This window comes from Sus scrofa, chromosome 13 (assembly GCF_054392235.1).
Source record: "Sus scrofa isolate SSC_HxYL_T2T_F1_AM1 chromosome 13, Sscrofa_HxYL_maternal_Yorkshire_Landrace_v2.0, whole genome shotgun sequence".
NCBI classification, from domain to species: domain Eukaryota; kingdom Metazoa; phylum Chordata; class Mammalia; order Artiodactyla; family Suidae; genus Sus; species Sus scrofa.
In genome coordinates, this window is record NC_139395.1 from 75,984,441 (window position 1) to 76,006,962 (window position 22,522).

Sequence of the window (22,522 nt, forward strand, 5' to 3'; positions counted from 1 at the left end):
AACACAAATGAGCACATAAATAGTATTTATGTAAAAGGTGAAATGACTGGGAAAGTTTTTTCCTTAAAGAGGACTTACAGAAAAAGTGGATTCTTAGAATGGTCCATAAGCTTAATATATTGGGTATTTATTCAGTAATGTGTAGATTTGGTCATCATTAAACCTTTTAACAGAGTTTCAGATGTGATATTTGCTATTTTTAGATAATTTATTCTCCAATTTTGTATTTTATGTTCTCATTTTACTTTTTGTATGTTTTTTTCTGACAAATACTCTAAATCTTTAGAGCTGCTGGTGTTTAATTAGTCTTGAATAGGGAATATTTTCCCTCTTGGTGACTAATTTGCCATTTCCTTTTAGATATGCCAGTGACCACTGAGCTACCATTTTTATACTTAGTCTGGGGAGTTTCCACCTTGGTTTAGTGGGTTAAGAACCTGACTAGTATCCATGAGGGTGCAGGTTCGATCCCTGGCCTTGCTCAGAGGTTTAAGGATCTGGCCTTGCCATGAGCTGTGGTGTAGGTCACAGATGCAGCTCAGATCCCTTGCTACTGTTGCTGTGCTGTAGTTTGGCAGCTATAACTCTGATTCAAGCCCTAGCCCGGGAAATTCTGTGTGCCCTGGGTGTGATCCTAAAAAGCAATAAATAGATAAATAAATAAATAAAATATACTTAGTCTAAACAGAGGCAGGAGTTTAATATTTTTGATTAAATATTTCTTTAATTGAAGCCCCTGGAAATTCTTGAGAGTAAGAGGAATATCTATGAGAATTTTCCCTCTTAAAAAGAAGTCCTTGTATCATTTAAGTCTAAGAAACATTACTTTATAATTCTCTAAAGGTTAATCCTTTTAGTGTGATGTTTTGAGCAGAGAAAAACTGTTCCTATTTGTTGGAAAATGTTTTTATTTGAATCCATTGTTTTTTCCCCCCTTTGGCATTTTTTTTCCCTTTCTTGAATTTCCTGTTCTTATTCTCTGAGAACTGCTTAGCAGAAAGAATAAATGACTCTTCATTCAGACCTGCCTTCCAAGTGGATTTGGTCCAGTGTTTTTTTGTGTGTGTGTGTTGGAAACCTACCTAGAGAACCTATGGGTACTGTGGAGCTCTCTGGAGAGAGTACCTTTCAGGCATGAAAATAGGGAGAATGGAGGTGGGAGGAAGGGAAGGGAAGATGTTGGTGAAGGGGGAAGTGAGCAGGGAGGACTGTGCTCAGGGCAGTTTGCATGGTGCAAGGATTGCTGTGGCTTTTGCGCTTGTATTATTTCTGGGTATGTCTTGAATCCAGTGGATATTATCTTTCTGTAACTGTGAGAATAGCAGGCTGGTATCTACTTCTGAAAGAGAAAGAGGGAAGCCTTTGAATAGACCCTTGTTTTAAAAGGTTGAGACACATGCAGAAAACTTGCATTCATAACCGTGAATGAATATAGGCAGATCCCTCCCCTCCTGTACTGCGGCTTCTCTTCGTTCAGGATTACTTCCTGCAACTTATTTTTCTCTAAAGATGCGCCTTCCTAAAAATACCTACCCTCTAAGTAGAGGTAGAGCGGATGGCGGATTGAAAGGAAACTGAAAGATTCTTCACCTCGCCCAACTTAATTCCCCTCATAAGTAGACAGTTCTTAATTACAGAAACTTTGTTAATAATAGCTAGCATTTATTGAATGCCTGTTTTGTATCTGTTGCATATTTTCTCTCATTTCCATGACAGCCCTAAAATGCTAGTATTATCCTCATTTTGTGGATGAGAATGCTGAGCAAGGCTTGGTGAGATTAAATAACCCAGCCAAGATGATAAGTATGGTTAGTGGTGGAACCAAGATGGAGTCCAGAAGGGTCCTTGGACATGTGGACATGTTACCTGGGAAGGAAGCCCAGGAACTCACTGGCATCTGGAAGCATCCTGCCTCAAGGAAAGGGGAGACTCTAGGAAGGGAACACCGGAAACCATCTGTTCACTACTGGTCATCATGGTCATCACCTTTATCACCCATCAGATTAGATCCTGAATTTCTTCTGTTACTTGACTTCTGTTTTATTTAGGCTTGGTTTAGGAGTCAGGGGTTGGAACAGCAATTTAATTGCCTAGAATGAAACTAGGTCCCCTTGAACATTGTTAGCATATGCTAACAGCACTTGCAGAGTCCACAGATAAAAAAGAAAAGTGACTGTGCAGTTTGGTGGCCTTAGCAGACTCTTTTGGGACCCTCTAATTCAGCTCCACATGTTCCCCAGCCTGCCAAAGGTGGGTTAGTAATATCTCCAGCCTCATTTGTGATTGTATAAATCTGGAGTTAACCCAAATGTGGATTTGAGGATTATCTCTGCCTAATATATGTGATTTTTTAAAAATGATGTTATTCAGCAAAATTTCAAATATTCATGTGGTAGAGAAAATAGTGTAACAAACCCCTTTTGTATCTGTCATTCAACTAGCTATGCATTGTTGACCAGACTTTTTCATCTAAGTCTGCTTCTTTATTCAATTGGGATAGTGATCTTTCTCTCAAGAAACTACTATGAAAATTAAATGATTGATATGTAACAATAACAACTAACTCTTCATGAATGCTATGGTGATGAGGTACTGGGCTGTGTGATCCCTATGAAGTAAAAGGTAGTATTTTTATTTTCATTTCACAAAAGAGGAAACCGAGGTTCATGGATGTTAAATAACATATCCCAGGTCACAGAACCAGCATTTAAGTTCTGTTTTGTTTATTCCAAAGCTATAAAGAAGACATTTATAAATCAAAAAAGGGTTGTGTAAATTCCCCTCCAATCTTTCCCTGTTTTCTTTAAAATATATAAGCTTTTGACTTAGTCTTACTCTAAGCAGATGTCCATGGATTCTTTTTTTTTTTTTTTTTTTTTTTAAAGAATACATTTTTGAAACACCAAAAAGGCCAGCAGATAAAGGCATAGTGGGCTGGATCTTGAACGCCCTGATCATTTAGCTTCAGGGTATACTCGGATATTTGTTCATTTCTCTGGTTCTTGTATGAACTGGCTACACTGGTTTTGCATCACTGCAGAGAAATATGACCTATTGTTTCCTCTTCGTGACCAATCTTCCTCCGCCATATACAGCATGCTGCAGACCTGGAAAAGAAGCAGAATGAGACAGAAAACAGGAAACTGCTGGGGACCGTGATCCAGTATGGCAATGTGATCCAGGTAGGTCAGGCCACTCTTCTCTTGTAGAGCTGAAATGTGACAGAGTGAAATGAAAAACAAACACATGGAACATGGAAACAACCTAAATATCCACTGACAGAAGATATGTAGATATATACAGACAGTGGAATATTACTCAACCAAAAAAAGAATGAAGTAATGCCATTTTCAGCATCCTGGGTGGACCTAGAGATTATCATACTAAGTGAAGTAAATCAGAAAGAGAAAGATACGATATTGATATCTCATATGTATAATGTAAAATATGAAACAAATGAACTTATCTGTAAAACAAACAGATTCACAGACATAAAGAATAGATTTGTGATTGCCAAGGGGGCGAAGGGTGGGGAAGGGAAGGATTGGGAGTTTGGGGTTAGCAGATGCAAATTATTATATGCAAGATGGATAAACAACAAGGTCTTACTGTATAGCACAGGGAAATATATTCAATATCCTGTGATAAACTGTAATGGAAAAGAAGATGAAGAATATATATATTCTGAATCAGTTTGTTGTATAATAGAAATTAATACAACATTATAAATCAACTTTACTTGAGTAAAATTAAAAAAAAAAAGATGAAACAAATGAAACCTGATTTGGACACGTAGGATTCTGTGGCAACAGCCAGCTTATTGTCAAAGGTTTAGCATTTCTTCTTATGGGGGCTTGACTCTTGGGCTTTTATTTGGTTCTTAGTGAGAGATTCTACTTGTCTCCTCTGTAACTGATAATTTGAAATTTGTCTAGATACTCATATTGCAACAGAAGAAAGGGTGGGGGAAAAATGTAATTGTAATGTATACATGTAAGGATAACCTGACCCCCTTGCTGTACAGTGGGAAAAAAAAAATAAATAAATAAATAAAATCTGTCCCAATTTTTTAAATGGTAAGCTCCCAATCTGAAGAGGACCCTAGCTATTGCATTTTTGCCTAATTTGCATAGCATGAAAGTTCTTCATATTTGCTAAAAATTGGTTCAAGACCTATTTGTCAGAAGTAATAAGAGCAATTCTGCATCTCATGCCTTACCTCACAGGTTGTGAGATTTACTTCTTTATTTCTGGTACATTTACATTTGATAAGATAAACACAGTTTAAGAAGCAGCTGCCACAGGCTTTGCAAAAAAAAAAAAAAATCCACCTGTATCTATCCTTTCAGTAAACAGTGTGTGAGGAAGTCCGGTGCCAAGTGTGACTTTTTTTTGTTTTTCTTTTTTTAACCATTTTTAAAAATCAAAGTATAGTTAATTCACAATGTTGTGTTAGTTTCAAGTATAAAGCAAAGTGATGCAGTTATACGTAAATACATATATATACACACACACATATACACATATTCTTTTTCAGATTCTTTCCCATTATAGGTTATTACAAGATATTGAATATAGTTTCCTGTGCTATACAGTAGGTCCTTGTTGTTTATTTTATATATAGTTATATATTAATCCAAAATTCCCAATTTAACTCTGTTTACTAATATTAATATTAACTTAAAAGTGTCAAAGGAATCCCTTTACCCTTTTGTTCCTGTTAGGTATTGGGCAAGAATTCTTGCCGTGCCTCAGTTTGCTCACTAGCAAAATGGGAATAACAATGGTATCTACCTCCTAGGATGATTGCAAGGTACCTGTCACAGAGTAAGCTCTGAATATATAGTACCTGATAGTTCTTATTCTCCCAAGCCTGGATCTTGAGGTCCACCTGTAGGTAATGTCAGTTTATTGACCACCTGAGTGCAGCACCTGGACAGGTGCATAGAGGGTTAGGGTAACTCATCAGAGTAACAAGGAAGACTTAAGACTTAATTTCCTTCCCCTTGTGTATCATGGCCACGGGATATCAGGGGCTGACGGAACAGACAAGTTATTCCTCTAGCTCCAATAATCCTGGTGGAAGATTTGTGCACCTCCTAGGAGTATTGTAGAAACTACATCTGTTAAGAAATGCAAAGGGGGATATTGGCAGTTGGCAGTGACATCCCATACTAGTCTTACCTTTCTCCAGGGATTGGGCAGTCTTTTATATGCCCTTCCATCTTCTCTTACAGCCCATTGAGTTGGGAAGCCTTGATTTACTCTCTCTGGTCTAGACTTACTGTGAGATGCTACCCATCTAGATCTTGAGTCTTTCCATCCCCTTCACAAGAATTAAGAATAGAGTGCTTAGAAATCTGAGGTGGAAATCCATAGCAGCCAGCTTTTTTCAAATGAATTGACCAACCCATTATGTGGTCACCTATTAAATTGAGCAGTTTTTCTTGCTCAAGAGTATCCTTTCTTAGCCCCACCTTCGTGTCAGGGCATATTCAGACTGTAGTTGTTTAGTCCCTTTACCTGGAATTAGACCCCTTCCTGCTAAGAGATGGCAGAGTGCCATTCCTAGGTGATGGTGCACTTGACCTTATCCAGGCTGTGTTGGGGGAAAAAAAATTCTTCTACTCTTCTCTCTACTTCTACTCCCTTTGCTTTTCTTTCTTTTCTAATTATTCCCTGCCTTGGGCACTTCTGCGATTCTCCGGCTTCCCAGGCAGCTCAGTTGTGGGAGGGGTGTTTGATACATATTTTATGTGACCGGGAGAGGAGTGGTAGAGATTCAGAGACATGCAGACACTCACCTTATTCTCTTGGTGGTTTTCAGCTCTTGCATTTGAAAAGCAACAAATACCTAACTGTGAATAAGAGGCTGCCAGCGCTGCTGGAGAAGAATGCCATGAGAGTGACATTGGATGAGGCTGGAAACGAGGGGTCCTGGTTTTACATTCAGCCATTCTACAAGCTGAGATCCATCGGAGACAGTGTGAGTGCACATCCCCCGCCTGGGGTGTGCCCAGTGCCATGCCTCCCACCATAACTGTGGGTTGGAGTTAACCAGGAGAATTTTAAAGTTGGAGCCAGCCAGAGGTTTATCCTGGATGAGGAGAAGGGAATCACTATGGAAACCAGTGTTTGGGAAACAGGGAAATTTGGAGAGAAGTGTGACCTAAATACGGTAGCTCTGTTTTTCCTACTGGGCTTCTGAAAAAAAACCATATGAGCGGCCCATTACCTCAGTAACTTTACCGCAAAAGCAGCTACCATATGCTAAAGTCCTGGGAGTCTCCTTTCCTTCTAGATCAGTGGTGGAAGAGAAATGCTTCTGTATTTAAGAAATAAAGTTAGCAAAGAAGGGTGGAATAGAAGTAGATAGAGCTGGGGAGGAGAGTGGATTTTAGGATTATTTTCACTTGTTCCTTTGTCAATAATCCTGCAGGCTCTTCCTTCCATTTCAGTGACTGTGGTTGGTCCTGAGCTCTGCCCCTGTCCTGAGGGGTCCTTAAGTTATAAAGCCACTGAAATCCTCGCCAGGGCAACTTCTAGCACAGTGCTGAGATTTATTGGTTACCTTAGTAAGTCATTCTGTGGGCATATTTGTACCAGTGAATGTGTTTAAATGCTGTCAGCTGTATTTCCAACCTTGTTAAGATTCTGAAATAGTTGTTTTCTGCTAAAGGAGACATGAATTTAAACATATGAAATTTTGTCAAAACATTAGTCTTAACCTGAAACTGCATTTTGACATTTTTAAAAATATTTAAGCACATAAGCTTTGAGTAGTTTAACCTTGTTTTAGTTTATATGTTTGTGTGCATGTTATAGTATATACAATATACCTCAAGCATTTAGTACTAGGCCATCTTCCTCGCAGTTGATGTACAGAAAATATTGATCATCAGCTGAGTATAGAGGAACACGTCCAGTAAAGCTTAGGTTTCACTTAAAGGGTTGCATTTTTTGACTTATTTAACTTATATACATACATTTGGAGTCAGAGAAAGTTTAGTTGTATGTGTTCCCCAAATTGATCAAACTGAAAATAGATGGGTTTTACATCTTAGGAAACCATCATTTCCATTCTTCTTCCTTTGACTCCCATAGCAAAAGACAAGGATGCTTTGTTCTAATTGTCATTTTCAGCAAGTCTTTGGCTTTCCTCTCCTTTAAGTATATCTGTTTAGCTGTGCCTTAGTTGAGAAAGTAAGATGAACTTGAATACTTATCCTTATAGAATAGTACTTTTCAAGTATAGATACTCATCTACTCATGGACCAAGAGATCAATTGACTAGCTTGTGGCTATCACTTTAGAAAGTGGAATAGAATAAACAGTGTCAAGCTGTGTTAAACATAGTGGGGATAAGATTAGAGGGGTGACCTTTGTTTTAGATAAATATTGATATCTCTGTCTCTACTTACATACACATATATACATGTAAATATGTATGGCTGTATGTATGATGGGGTCATAATAGAAAATATATTTCCTTTTTTTTTTTTAAATCAGGGCCGCATTCACGTCATATGGAAATTCCCAGGCCAGGGGTAAAATTGGAGCTGCAGCTGCCGGCTTAGGCCACAGCCATAGCAACTAGGGATCTGAGCCACAACCGTGACCTATACCACAGCTCATGGCAACGCTGGATCCTTAACTGACTGAGTGAGGCCAGGGATCGAACCCACATCCTCATGAATACTAGTTGGATTCGTTTCTGCTGTGCCACAGTGGAACTCTGAAAATATATTTCTTAATGTGACTTGTCAAAAAAGAATAAAAGTCTTTGCTTCAGAAATATAAATTTATAGCTTTATTCTTTCAAAGATAAAGACTTACTTTATTCTGCTTCTACTCCTAAAATTAGTTATAGCTTATTTATACAAATTCCTTAGCTGAATCTAACAGAGATAAAAATGTTTTCTTCCTGCTCTGGACTGACTTGGAAAACATCTTTGGATAGTTGATGACAGTTGTGGGCAAAAATTCACCCTTAGCCTTGTAAAGATCACCCCCTCCTGGCCAGGGTCAGGCTTTTAGAAATATTCAGTTGTGCCATATCCTTCCACCTGCTAGAAGCTGGGCCTTCTGATCTGCAGGCTCCTATGGCTCCTTCCAGAACTAGCCGCTGGTCATTCTGTAGTCCTGACAAATTCTGTGACAAGCTCTATGGGTCCTTTCCTTTCCAGGTGGTGATAGGTGACAAGGTTGTTCTGAACCCAGTGAATGCCGGCCAGCCCCTCCATGCCAGCAGCCATCAGCTGGTGGACAACCCAGGCTGCAACGAGGTGAGGAAAATCGAGCTGTGGCTTGTGGGCAGGCATGTGCTCCAGGAGCAGGCCTCTCTGGAGCCAGAATATGTGGGTACTCAAAGTGGCTTGAGTAGTGACTCAGGGCAGGGTGCCCATTCTGCAGTTGAGGGAACCAAGACCCTGAGCCAGGCCTGCCACCTGAGGTTGTGTGAGCCTGTGCAGTAGATGGGAGCAGAGAGTCACCTCAGGGCTCAGTTTGCTAAACTTTGTATAACTGGGGGATTGTTTCCTAACATCTTAAACCAGAAAAGGGCCCCCTTTACCAAATTTGGCCAGAGGGTCACCCTTTTCCGATTGGTCTGCCTAAAGAGAGGGCCTTTTGCTAATTCCTAGGAAGGGGACCCTACTGGCATCACCAGCCTTGTGAGGTGCTAATCTTGTGTTTGGCAATACTTCTACTTAACCTCTTAATTGGCAATTATAGGACATAAGGACTGTAACTTGACTGTGACATAAATATTTACCTAATGGTTGAGTATACAAGCTCTGGAATCAGATAAGAATTCAAATCCAAAATCTGCCATTCCCCGCCTCTGTGACTGGAGGTTTGTTACATTCTCCCTGTGCATCAGTTTTCCTATCTCAGAAATGGGTGTGATGGTCATTGCTCTTTGTTAGGGTGTTGCTGAGGATTAAATGTATTAGTGAATGTTAGTACTGAGCCCAGTGCCTGGCATGAATTTTATGTACAGTGGCTGCTACCCTTAGGGATCACTAACATTTTAGAATGTTTACATGGGACTTTTTTGGGGGGCTGGGGGTGCTTTGTAGCTGAACCTATTTTATAAATGCTTATTTTCATTGGGTCTTTGCTTTCTGGCTATAGAACAAGAGACTTGGGGGAAAAAAAGATGTTATTCCAGGAGGGGACACATCAGTCTTTAGGTTTGGAGGGCCCAGCCTTGCTTCTTGGGCAGAAATGGGACATTTGGGGGCTGGAAGACAGAGTTGTTGAGTAAGTGCAAAAATAACTCTGATTTGTTTCCCAGGTCAATTCCGTCAACTGCAATACAAGCTGGAAAATAGTCCTTTTCATGAAATGGAGTGATAACAAAGATGACATATTAAAGGGGGTAAGTTTTATACTTTATGGTCCGGGCAGCACTTGGCTCTTCTTTAGGTCTCTTTTAAATGCATTGTCCTTAATTCCTCTATTTGTGGATTTTTAGGGTGACGTGGTGAGGCTGTTCCATGCCGAGCAGGAGAAGTTCCTCACCTGTGATGAGCACAGGAAGAAGCAGCATGTCTTCCTGAGAACCACTGGCCGGCAGTCAGCCACATCTGCCACGAGTTCCAAAGCCCTGTGGGAGGTGGAGGTAAGGGATGGGCGGGCCACGCAAGAAGAAAGGATTCCACTTACAGGAATAAATCATATCCTGATCCTTAAATCCACCTTGGGTTCCAAAAATGGGTTGGGGAAACTTAAAGAAACAAGCGTATCATGCCCTTTCAGAAGGATGCTGGATGTTCTTGGGGAGGAAAATAATAGCTACTTTGGAAGTGAACTCCCAGTGGATGTCAGAAATTTCTCTCTCTGGTCATCTAATCATCTCTTGCTTCTGTTTTCTTTCTTGTGCTTGCTAAGGTATTTGTCGTAACAAATGTATGTAATCAAGTACCTAACCCACATGGTAGGTAGGTGACTGCACATTGGTGACAGGATGGAGAGATGCTGGATGGTAAAGGTGATAAGAGGCACGTGCCTTGTCCTCTAGTGGTTTGGATGAAGGAGGGAGAGTTTGAGTTTGGGCAAGGGATGAGGGAATATTTCCTGGAGGAGTTAGCTTCTGAGCTGGTACTGAGATCCAGGATGACCTGGGTTTCAGAAGGAAGAGATGAATGGAGTCAGTCACCTTGTATAAGTTACTGGCATGGAAACATGAGGCAACATTGGGTTAGAACAGTAACCTAGCTTGGTGAGGTGCAGGGGATCATCATGGGACATAAAACAGAAACTGCTTGAGGAGACCAGAGCTTGAAGCGCAGTATATCCAGGCTGTAGAGTGTTGGGCCTGACTTTGTAAACCATGAAAGTATTCCATATGTCAGAACCCTACAGAAGTCATGGTGACTGACTTTAAGAACCTTAAAAGCAAGTATCATATCCTATTCACATATAAATTGATAGAAATGAATTAAACATGTCAACCTTTGGGGGAGGATTTCTGAGCTACGGACTCCTAAAATTTGGGGTACTTCACTCAGAAGTCCATTTCAGAACATCTTCTATTTTTTTCTTCTGAGGAGAAATAGCTGTCTATTTTTGGACTCCCTAAAAAACTGTTGCCTGTCAATTTTCCCTCTGAATATTCTAGGAAAACATGGCATGTTTTCCTTTTGTATTTACTCCTTGAAGATTTTAGAAACTTCAGTGCCCCTTCAAAATTAAAGAAGGAAGGCAACACCATGTATTTTATACTTAAGGTCCTGATTTGAGGTTTATATTATACATCTTGAGCTTTTTGCTTGTTTTACATAGTGCCCTGTCTTTTCACATGTGACGTTAGAACCTCACAATAGTGTATAGTTGAATCTTAAACATGCTGGTGTTAGGGGCACTGACCCTCCACATGCTCAAAAATCCAAGTACGACCAACAACCCTCTGTATTCACAGTTCTCTGCATCGGTGGATTCAACCAATCACGTAGCACCATAGTATTCAATATTGGAAAGAAACCACGTGATAGTGGACCTGTGTAGTTCAGCTGTGGGTTCTTCATGAGTCATCTGTACTTTTATTTCCCTCTTCCTGTCCTTTGTTGTGTTACTCTGTTGCTTTTTACTTTTACGTATGTTGTAAATTCCATGGTGCATTTTTATTTATTTTGCCTGGTTTAAGGAGTTACTTGTTTTTTAAAAACATGGAAACACAAGAGGACAGGCGTCTTTTACCCACATCATTATTGTTTCCAGCCCTTCATTCCTTGGTATGGATTTGGATTTTCATCTGGAATGATTTTCCTTCAGGCTAAACAACTTCTTTATCATTTCTTACAGTGCAGGTCTGCCAGTCACCACTGCTATCAGCTCTCATTTGTAGATGAGAAAATATCTTTATATTGGTCTGTGAAAATATCTTTATTTCACCTTCATTTAAAAAATCAGTTTATTTTCCTTTTTTAACATAACAGCCTCATTGAGATACAATTCATATATCATACAATTCACACATTTAAATTGTATCATTCTCAGTGGGTTTTAGTACATCCAAAAGGAACCCTGGACCTGTAGAAATCATGCTCATTTCTTTTCAAACTTGCCCCCTCTTCACCTCTGGGTCACCACTAGTCCACTTTCTGTCTTTATAGATTTGCCTGTGTTGGACATTTCATATAAATGGTATCATACAATATGTGGTTCTTTGTGTCTGACGTCTGACCTAGCACCAAGTTTTTAGAGTTCATCCATATTGCCACACATATTTGCACTTCCTTTCTTTTTGTTGTTACATTTCATTATACGGATATAACATTTTATTTATTATTCATTGGCATTGGGGTTGCTTTTTTTTTTGGTTGTGAATAATGCTGCTGTGAACATTTGGATTTAAGTTTCTTTGAGGACATGTTTCATTTCTCTTGGGAGTGGAATTGTGAGTCGCACGGTAACTGTTTAACCTTTTGACAAAATGCTGGACTGCCTTCTAAAGTGATTGCACTGTTGTATGTTCCCACTTGGAGCATATTAAAGGTTCTGATTTCTACATATGACCTCCATTTATGAAAGACATTTTTGTTTAGTATAGAATTTTATGTAGTTTTCGTAGTTGAAGCTATTCTTGTTATCTTGCATGCATTGTTTTCTGATGTGAATTCAGTGATTTCCTTTGTTCCCTGAATGTAGTGTCTCTTTTTTTTCTTAGCTGTTTCTTAGATTTTTCTTTTTATTTCTGGTTTACATTAACCTAATTATGATGTGTCTTGATGGATCTATGAGTGTGTGTGTATGTATATTTATCCTATTTGGAATTCACTGAGTTTCTTGAAATTTTTGTGGCTAAGTATCAAAATGGGAAAATTTGGGGTCACTATTTCTCACATATTTTTTCAGCCCCTACCAACCCACACAGACATACTGGATCATTTGATACTCTCTTTGGCCACACTTTCCTGATTCTTGCCTGTCTATTGCTTTATGATAGTAGGCTATGTTTTGAGTATCTGGATTCTGTTGCCTTCCTTTAAAGAGTACTGAGTTTTGTTTTGTCAGACAAAGAAAATTACCTGTGAATCAATTTGATCCTTTGAAGGTTTGCTTTAAAGCTTAAGACAAGTGTATTGTAGCTTTTTTTTTTTTTTTTTTCTTAATGGCTGGATTATCTCTACTACTAGAGCGTGACCTTTTGACATCTCTACTGAATGCCCCAGTTGTTCCGAGAGTCTTTGCTTTGTCTTGTTGCAGTCAAAACACCATCAGGTCCTGTGTGAATTCCAGATTGTTGAGTTTATGACTAACCTCTCATTTTTTTACCTGGCCTTGTGTGTGGGGGGTCTTGCTTTACACATACACAGCTTAGTATTCAGCCAAAGATTCAAGGAGGCCCCTGTGGAGCTTTCTGGAGCTTTTTTCCCTTGAGAGCTCTATATTCTGCCGTGATAAACTCCAGCCACTTCAGTGTCCTTATATTCTGACGTGTCTCCCCAGCGGAATGAGACGGGTGTCTTCTGCTTGAGTTCTCCTTCCCATAGCTGCCGTCTGACCTCCCAGCCGAAAGCTGGAGCAACCATGGAGATCACCTTGTTTCCCTTTCCTCCGAGGTCACAGTTGTGTACTCCCTGTTGTCCAACATCTGAACACAGTTGTTTTTTTTTTATTTTATTCTGCTTTGTCTTTGTCTATGGCAAGTTCATATATATTGTATAGTGTCTATTTATGGCACCAACTCCTAGTGCCAATTATTCCATCATAAGCAGAAGCTACAGTTATATTTATTTTATAGTAAATTGGTCCAGACACCATGAGTATCAAGTGTCAGAGCACAGGCTTGTGGATGTGTTACAGTACACGGTTTCATGGATAGACAGCTGGTACAGTTTTCCATGAGATTCTTTTTGGTTCATTTTGCCCTTTTGTGGATGAGTTCTGGAACCTTGATTTCTTCCTTGTGGTTAAGGCAAATCACTTGAAAATGATCGAACTTTGTAATACAACGGTTTCATGTTAATTGGGGGACCCTATTTATTCTCTGGAGAAACACTGCTTAGCACTACTTAAGATGCTTGTAAGGGGTTTGTTGGCAGATAATGATTTTTCTTCACCTGGTAAATATCTCTCCTAAACTATGACTCCCTTGTGATATCTCAGATTCAGTGTTATCCTTATTGGGGCTGACATTGCTTCCACTCCTGCTGATGGTTTATCCTTTTGCAGGTGGTCCAACACGATCCATGTCGGGGTGGAGCTGGATATTGGAACAGCCTCTTCCGTTTCAAGCATCTTGCTACAGGGCATTACTTAGCAGCAGAGGTAAGTGGTAGCCCTGTGGTTTTTCTCTTTCAAGGGCGATGCACCCCCCTTTCCTCACTTACCTATAGCCATTGGGTAGTTAGAGGCTTAGGGTGATGCTCAGTCCCCTAGCTTTTCCTTCTGCTTTTCTGTTTCTTTCTGACTTATTTCCCTGCTTTACAGATAAGAAGAGACAAAAATGATTAACACATTTTGTATTTGATAGGGATTCTGCTGAAGATGTGGGGAGAAGGTCAGTTAGAAAATACCACTGTCTTGGGAATGTAACGTCCAGTGTGCTAACTGTAGTTAATAACACTGTCCTGTATACATTTGGCCCTTGAACGACGTGAGTTTGAACTGCACGGGTCCAGTTACAAAAGTGGGATTTTTCAATAGTAAAGGCAATGCTGCACGGTCTGTGGTTGGTTGAATCCAAGTGTCCAAGAGACACTGCAGATATGGAGGAGCCACAGATTTGGAGTGCCAGCTCTAAATTGTACTCAGATTGACTCCCAAATGACTCAAGGGTCAACTGTGTTTCAAAGTCACTAAGAGAATAAATCTTTAAAAAAAGAAAACATTGCTAATCTAGGTTTTAGGATTATCTTTCCATTTCGCTCTTGTGTACTGCTTCCCCCACATCTTATTTACCAAACCCGATCTCAGCATGAATGACCAAGACTTGGAGGTAGTGAAATATGGTATGTGAATCTGGAAGCATTAAAGCACATCAAGAATTAGATAATTTTATAAACCCTGCTTACTCAGAGCATTAGTAGAATAGACAAGATCTTGGAGTTCCCATCGTGGCTCAGCCGTAATGAACCTAACTCGTATCCATGAGGATGCAGGTTCGATTCCTGGCCCCGTTCAGTGGGTTAAGGATCTGGCATTGCCGTGAGCTGTGGTGTAGGTCGCAGATGCAGCTTGGATCTGGCATTGCTATGGCTGTGGTGTAGGCCAGTAGCTGCAGCTCAGATTCAGCCCCTAGCCTGGAGACATCCATATGTCATGAGTGTGCCCCTAAAAAAGGAAAAAAAAAAAGAAAAAAAAAGAATAGGTAGGGTCTTTTACTTACAGGAATGCCAGAAATATAGGAAATGTATTTTAAATATCTGTGAAGTGTTTTTGAGGAAAGCCTAAGACTCAACACTGAAGGATGGGAGGAATTTCCCTCTTAATTCTTGTATTAAATTGGGGAGCCATCTCACTGTGTGACAGATGTTGAGTTGTACTCTGATCTCCTGGAAGATGTACAATGCATATTCATGTGGGATTCTAGCCATACATCAAAAGACACCTTCTGTTGTCTGGTACCCCAGTGAGACTGCTCAGAGATTTTGAAGGTGGTGCATGGGTGTCAGGACTACTTCTGCACCTGACCCCAAGGAGGACCGAATCCAAATGTTCCACCTCTCCCCACTCCCCCACCACACCCCTGGGATGCCTGACACTTCTATGAACTGCTGATTTCAAAATAAAGAAGAGCAGAAGATCAAGACTAAGTTGAAATTTAAAATAGAGCCCTAGAAAATTATGGACCCTGGTAACCTGCTGTGAGAAATGTCAATTACGTTGGTTGCCAAACATCAACGTTGGTTGCCAAACATCAACGGTGGTTGCCTTATCTGTTATGTTCTAGGGTGAATGTAACTCTTTCTGGAAGCCAAATGATTTTTACTTCTCAGTGGAAATGAGCAGGATTATCAATGACTGGACACTGATCTTTTATTTATTTCAGGCTTTTAACTGTTGCTTTGCTAGTGGATTCTTTGTGCTCCTCTGTCTACACTTGAAAGCCGTCTATCGGGTGCTGGTAGATTGTTCCTTGTGTGTTGTACCCATGTGAACTGTGTTGTGGTTGTGGCATGCTGGTTTCGTGAACAGAGGGAAGGGACAAGTCCTTAGCTGTCCAAAGATGTTTGCAGGCCTTGAAGCCTTGAAGTCTGCTGCAGGTGGGGCCGAGTCCATGAGAAAGCAATGGATGTTTTAATTTCCTAATGATTCTTTTTCATCAGGTAGACCCTGACTTTGAGGAAGAATGCCTGGAGTTTCAGCCCTCAGTAAGTATGGGCAAGAGCCTTCTTGTCTTCATCTGGTAGGGTGAGGCCATGTGATCTGCAACCCCGTATCAGAAATGTGGTCACTGCGTGCTGGGGAAGGGAAACCCTTACACTGCCTTAAAAACAGGGTCTTGCTCTGTGCTTCCCTCAAGGGAAGTCATATTGCCTTGTCCTGATTGGTCCAAAAGACTGCCAGTCATGAGGCTCTTTGTGCTTAGTCAAGGGATCTCTCCAAGTTGCAGGGTATCTCTTGGAATATGCTAGGTTGGACACAGTGACAGTCCCTGTAGGAATCAGCTTTTACAAATGAACCTCTTACTGCTGTTGACCTGAATCTATGACTCCCTCAGATTTTTTTCAGTGAGTGTGTGAGGTGGATACTGTCATTTAGACTGTGGAGTAACACATGAGGCATGACCTCTGGTTAGACACTCAGTTGTCTAATCTTCTGTCCCTGCTTTCTGCTAAATTAGAAATAGATTTTATATCATGGTTTGGAATTTTAATGCCAGCTGGATCTTTTTTGGGAGGGCATATTGCCCATGAACGCTGATATGGAAGCCCTTGGGGGTTCAGGTGTCCACAGTTACAGGTTGACCAGGGCAGTGGTTGTGTTACAGGGACATGATGGGTGTAAGAGATGCTGTTCGTTTGTGGAGTGCTTGGTTCTGGTCTAGGATTAGCAGAACAAAAATCTAAACAGTTGCTGCTGTCTTTGACATTGTGTGTGTCTGTGATCATCTTGATGGTGAATATGGTAGGTGGTATTGAGGGCATTGTTTTTAGTAAAATTTTGAAAGAATTGGGCATTAACATTTCATTAATATTAATGAAAGGAGTTGGGGGTGAAGATAACACAGAATGTGATTGTCTTTGTAAGTGCAAGGAAGTCCTGCAGTAGTTACAAACCTTCTAGTTATGTTTGGGTAGAATATTAACTTTGGAAGAAACACAGATAAGTCCTGCCATTAGTTCCTGGACTTGCTGGGGGAATTCATCTCCTCTTCCCCCCTTGGGGGGCACAGAGGGGCCTGGGCCCTCCTTACCAGCCCTTCATCCTCTCTCCTAGAGCCCATTTTGAAAGCTGACCTTCTACAGTCACTGTGGCTCAGAAAACACTGGCCTGGTCCAGCCTTCTGCCAGCATGTGGGGAAATATTTGCACGTCATCCCTGCATAGTTTTCACTGGTTATTATTTGAACCCTCACCCTGGAAGGGGCCTTAGTTTTCTTGAGATAGTTTCTTCGTGCCCCTTTTTTTATTTTGAGAGCAGGGCTACTTTTGTGTAACCTGCGTCCTTGGTATTGGTGCTGCTGTCTGAGGTGGCACAGAACCAGTCTCCCTCTGAGGTGACTTTGGAAGGAGAACCGTGGCTTCTTTCACTGAGAGCTGATATCCAAGTGAACCTTGAGCTCTGTGGAAACAGGACTGCTTTCCTGGGCTGATCACATGCAGAGAAGGACAGGCATTTGTGGTGCAAGAGGAAGAATATAGTGATCAAAAGTAGGGCTGGAAAGGAGTTCCTGCTGTGGCTCAGCAGGTTAAGAACCTGACATAGTGTCTATGAGGATGCAGGTTCTATCCCTAGCCTTGCTCAGTGGGTTAAGGATCTGGTATCGCTGCAAGCTGTGGTGTGGTGTGTTGTAGGTTGCAAATGTGGCTTGGATCTGGCATTTCTGTAGCTGTGACTGTGGTGTAGGCCAGCAGCTACAGCTCTGATTCTAACCCTAGCCTAGGAACTTCCATAAGCTGCACCTGTGGCCATAAGAAAAATAGTAGAGAGGGAGGGAAAGAGAGAGAGACAGACCTGGGTTTTGATAGCTGTGTGACTGGATGAGTCCCTCTCTGAGACTGAATTCCCTCATCTTTAGATGTGGATGATATGCTCGTTGTGAGGACCAAGTGAGGTGTGCAAATGAAGTGCCTAGCCCACAGCAAGTGCTTCACGCATGGCATTTTTGTAAGTGGCCAAGGATGATCCCCATTTTCAATGCCTTTCTGTTCACTCGTTCATCTCGCACAGCAGTGGCACAAAGGAATTAGGCCAGGTCTTGGACAGGTGAGGAAGAAGAGTGGTCTGGGAGTTCAGTCATTTTTCTGCTCCTCCAGGCTTCTCCAGGTCAGGGCTGTGCCATGGGCCACAGGCATGGCTACACATCTGGACTGTGTGGTTAGGGCTCTTCAGGATGTTGCTTGGGTGGTGGTCCTCAGTGGAGGACAGGTGTGGGTCTGGCCTTACCCCACACCCTCCTGGCCAGTAGCACAGCTCCGGCCTTTGCAGGGAAGGTATTGGCCTTGGAGGCCCTGCCCTCTCCCCTCTTCCTGGTGGGAAACTCAGGAGTCTGGGCGAGGAAGCCTCTCATTCTGCTCTGCTCATGGGTCATGTATTCCCTGAGTCTGGCATGCAGGAATGTGGTTTTGCCTGTGAGCCCATTTGCTTTGTCGTTCTCACCCTTCTAAATGCGGTGGTGCCCTTAGCCAGGGGCTTGGTGCCCGAGGGAGAGGGTAGCCTGCTGAGGCTGCTCTGGCCTGGGCCTTGTGCACATGAGCCTGTCCTCCCACTAGGTGGCAAACACCGACTGCACAAGGGAGGATGGGAGGTGCCTTCCCAGGTCATGGTCCAGATGCCCTGGAGTTGTCGCTTTTTTTCCTCGTATGTGTGGCAGCTCTGAAGTGTAACTGGAAACCTGTGGCCGAGCCCTATGTCTCACACCAGAACCGAGTCAGGGTTTATTTGGAAAGTGGTGGGTGGAACCCTTTGCAGGTAATGGTGGTTAGAAGACCACAGATTCTGGTCGAAGTGCTTTTTCCTGAACTGAGCTCATGGAGTTGTTCTTGCGCTCTCTAGTTGATTCTTACTTTAATGTAGATAGAATAATGAATCCAGAGTTTGTGTAACTAGAGAATCCAAGGTATTAGAGAAGGGAGTGTGAGAGAGGGGGAGACAGAGATTGGGGTATTCAAAAAAATTATTTGTATTTTCTTTTCCTTCCTTCCCTCTCTCCCTTCCTTCCTCCCTCCTACTCTCCCTCCCTCCCTTCCTTCTTTTTTTTAACAGACAAAGTTTGGGGCTGCTGACAATCTGAAAAAGCAGACTCTTGCCTGAAATCCTAGAACTCTGGCCCCTGCAGTGAAATTCTCTCACACCCTCTCCTTTGCCTGTTAGATTTGGTTTGTCTCCACTCCATTTGGAAAGGAAGCAGGGCCTCAGCCTAAGCAAAGCAAGTTAGAGACAAGGAAAATGTGATTTTCCTAGTAGATGCAGGTGGATGTTGTCATCTTGCAAGGATGTTGAACATTCAAAATAATCCCATGTAGAGTCACAGGGCAGAGAGTGACCTTGCAGAGCCTATCAGAGCAGGCACTGGGCTAAGCACATTGCTTCAATCTTCTTAGTCATATAGCCTTTGGAGACCAGAATGTGCTTTTACAGTTTCTGGGGAAAGCTTTCGTCATTGTTCCTCAGCCTTCACTGTCCGAGATGTTCCTTGGTCTCAGCCAAATCCCGCACGTAGCAGGAGAGGCTCTTTTCCCCTGAATTATTATCGGCAGCAGCCCTCTTTGACGAATTAGGGACATTTTTTTTCAGGGTTAGTCTGACTTGTCAGATGTTTTTCTTGGCCACATGGGGATAGCTGCTTACGAACACTTGGATTCAGGTTTATTTCATTTTATTTTTTTCTCCTGGGAAGTAGTCGTACTGTTCTTGCTAGACAGTTACACTGTAGGTTAACACAATGGCCCGGGACCAAACCCACAGAATAAGTTTCCTCCACATGCTCCTCCACCACCCTTGACCCCCAACTACACAGGGATGTGTCAGCTATAGCCCCCGCCCCCGACAACGATTACCGCACCCCACGTTGTTCAGGCATTTTTATTGCAGTACAAGGAGTAGAGTGTAAATATTCCTGGTGTGAGCGGCCACCTCTCATCTCTTATGACTGGTCTGAACCCGTGGTTCTTTTCCTGCCAACCGCCACCATTCACTCTTGTTTCTTCCCTGTTCCTGTGGACTGTGCAGTCATGGCAGTGAGTGAAGGGCTTGGCACACAGAATCCTTGACTTGATGACTTTTCCTCCTCAGGTGGACCCAGACCAGGATGCCTCCCGCAGCAGGTTGCGAAACGCCCAAGAAAAGATGGTGTACTCTCTGGTCTCTGTGCCTGAAGGCAATGACATCTCCTCCATTTTTGAGCTAGACCCCACTACCCTCCGTGGAGGGGACAGCCTCGTCCCAAGGTATGGTTGCAGAGTGCCTTATCCCATCAGGGCTGGTATAGGCAGCCTCGCTGGATCTCTTGGAATTCAAAACACCACTGCTTTTCTTGGAGTTTATGTATAGGATTTGGTAAACGATTTGGTCTGGCTGCCTGTTGAAATGGCATCTGATTTTTTTTTTTTTTTTTTTTTTTTCTTTATGGCTCGTCAGTTAAAAGTTCTCATGGTTGGTTGAGAAGTGCTGTGTTGTAAACCAACTATAATGGAAAAAAGAAAAATCATTTGAAAAAAATAAATAAAATAAAAGTAAAAAAAAAGAAGTGCTGTGTTTAGGTAAACACGCCAAACATTAAGCTCAAGTAGCTTGAGATTTCTAGTTTCCTTTACTCTCTTGCTCGTTCCCAAACCTGAGAGCTCTCCTGGTCAATCCAATAAACAATTGGGAATAAATTCTAGAAAATGCAACATTTGAAATTTACTCAGTAGATAGTAAATTTTATTAATGGCATTGAGAAATCAGATCAGTCTTCTTTGGTTGTTCTGTTAAGTTTAACTCTTAGTTTTGTTGCCTAAGGATGCATTTCTAGGGGGGGAAAGACTGGACTGTAAATGGGACAAAAGCTCACTCTTAACAAAATCACCAAAAATATGAATAGCAGTCAACACCTGTTGAGTGCTGACTCCATGCCATTTATAATGCTGAATACTTGTGTCATATGATTTCATCTTCGCCAAAACTCCTGTGAGATAGGTATTATGATTTGTCCCATATTACAGAGAAACCATGGCTCAGAGACTTCAAGAAACGTAACACATGTACGAGTGCCATTGCAGAGCCCCAAATCTTACACATTTGAGACAGATGGGGTTGTTCTGGCAGTTCTGACACTTCAGCACGGCCATGGTTAGTGAAGTCTCACTGGCACTGGTTGGTGTTACAATGGCCCCTCTCTAAGGGTTCCTTTATGTTTCACTACTCATGTATGTCATTGCTATTTCCCTACTCAGCCCGAGCCTGCCCGTGAAAGTACTCACTGCAGCTTGAGTAGTGTCAGAATTAGAGGGGGACCTTCTCTTATGCTGGGTCCTCTTTTTGCTCCTCTCAGAGTGATAAACGCAAAGCAGTGACCACAGAGAAGAGAACCTTATCAGGAAGTTCTCTTCTGTGTGAATCATGCAGTGATTGTAAGCCCTTGAGAATCTGGGGAAAATTAGAGATATTATCCTATTAAATCCCAAGTATGTGCACGGCTTCCGCAACCTCCAGGTTTGTGGCTTTAAAAACCAACAGATACTGGATATATAATTCATGTATCATACAATTCACTTATTTCAAGGGCTCAATCCATTGGTTTTCAGTAGATGAGCAGAGTTGGGTAACCATCATTGCAATTGATTTTAGAACAATTTCATCACCCAAGAAGGAAATCTGTCCCTGTTAGCAGTCACTGTCGTTGCCCTGGGCTCCACCCAAAGCCTTAGACAGATCTACTTTTTGTTTCTGTTGGTCTACCAATTCTGGACATTTCATATCAATTGAATCACATTTGGCTTTTTGTGAATGGCTTCTTAGCATTGTTACGGAGATTCATTCATTTTGTAGCATGAGTTCATTTCATTTTATTCTTTTTTTTTTTTTTTTTTTTTTTTGGTCTTTTTGCTATTTCTTGGGCCGCTCCTGCAGCATATGGAGGTTCCCAGGCTAGGGGTCGAATCGGAGCTGTAGCCACCGGCCTACACCAGAGCCACAGCAACTCGGGATCCGAGCCGCGTCTGCAACCTACACCACAGCTCACGGCAACGCTGGATCCTTAACCCACTGAGCAAGGGCAGGGACCGAACCCGCAACCTCATGGTTCCTAGTCGGATTCGTTAACCACTGCGCCACGACGGGAACTCTCATTTCATTTTATTCTTAAATCACATTCTATCATATGGTTATGCCACATGTTACTTATTCACTTACTAGTTGCTGGCCATTTGGGTTGTTTGCCTCTCTTTGGTTGCTGTGTATACATTTTAGTGTGGACAGATGTTTTCACTTCTCTTGGGTTTGTTCCTAAGAGTAAAATTAATGGGTCATGTGTTAACTGTGTCTAACCTTTTGAGGAACTGCCAGTTTTACGTTTATAACTTTATATTCCCACCAACTATATGTAAAGGTTCTAATTTCTCTACATTTTCTCCAATGCTTGTTGTTATCTGTGTTGTTTTATTTGAGCCATGCTAGTAACAGTGCAATGGTATCTCATTGTGGTTTTGACTTGCATTTCTTTGATGGGTAATGATGTTGATAGTCTAATTATGTCTTATTGACCATTTTCATATCATTTTTTTTTTTTTTTGGTCTTTTTAGGGCTGCACCCATGGCATATGGAGGTTCCCAGACTAAGGGTCAAATCAGAGCTGTAGCTGGGGCCTACACCACAGCCATAGCAATGCAGGATCCGAGCTGTGTCTGCAACATACACCACAGCCTG

The 22,522-nt window shown here is 41.8% G+C and overlaps 1 protein-coding gene across 8 annotated transcripts in view; it reads left to right on the top strand.

Annotated features, from left to right (window-relative positions):
* ITPR1 (inositol 1,4,5-trisphosphate receptor type 1) overlaps positions 1-22,522 on the top strand; it is a 330,566-nt gene that overhangs the window by 124,419 nt on the left and 183,625 nt on the right. For 4 of the 8 annotated variants that reach the window (XM_021069277.2, XM_021069279.2, XM_021069282.2 and 1 more), the window contains exons 6-13: positions 3,096-3,182; positions 5,828-5,986; positions 8,187-8,285; positions 9,299-9,382; positions 9,479-9,625; positions 13,681-13,776; positions 15,777-15,821; positions 19,909-20,063. In XM_021069277.2, coding sequence (XP_020924936.2) covers positions 3,096-3,182; positions 5,828-5,986; positions 8,187-8,285; positions 9,299-9,382; positions 9,479-9,625; positions 13,681-13,776; positions 15,777-15,821; positions 19,909-20,063 — 872 coding nt within the window. The remainder of the gene's footprint in view (positions 1-3,095; positions 3,183-5,827; positions 5,987-8,186; positions 8,286-9,298; positions 9,383-9,478; positions 9,626-13,680; positions 13,777-15,776; positions 15,822-19,908; positions 20,064-22,522) is intronic. The other 4 variants (XM_084989218.1, XM_021069284.2, XM_021069283.2 and 1 more) reach the window with 1 other exon arrangement.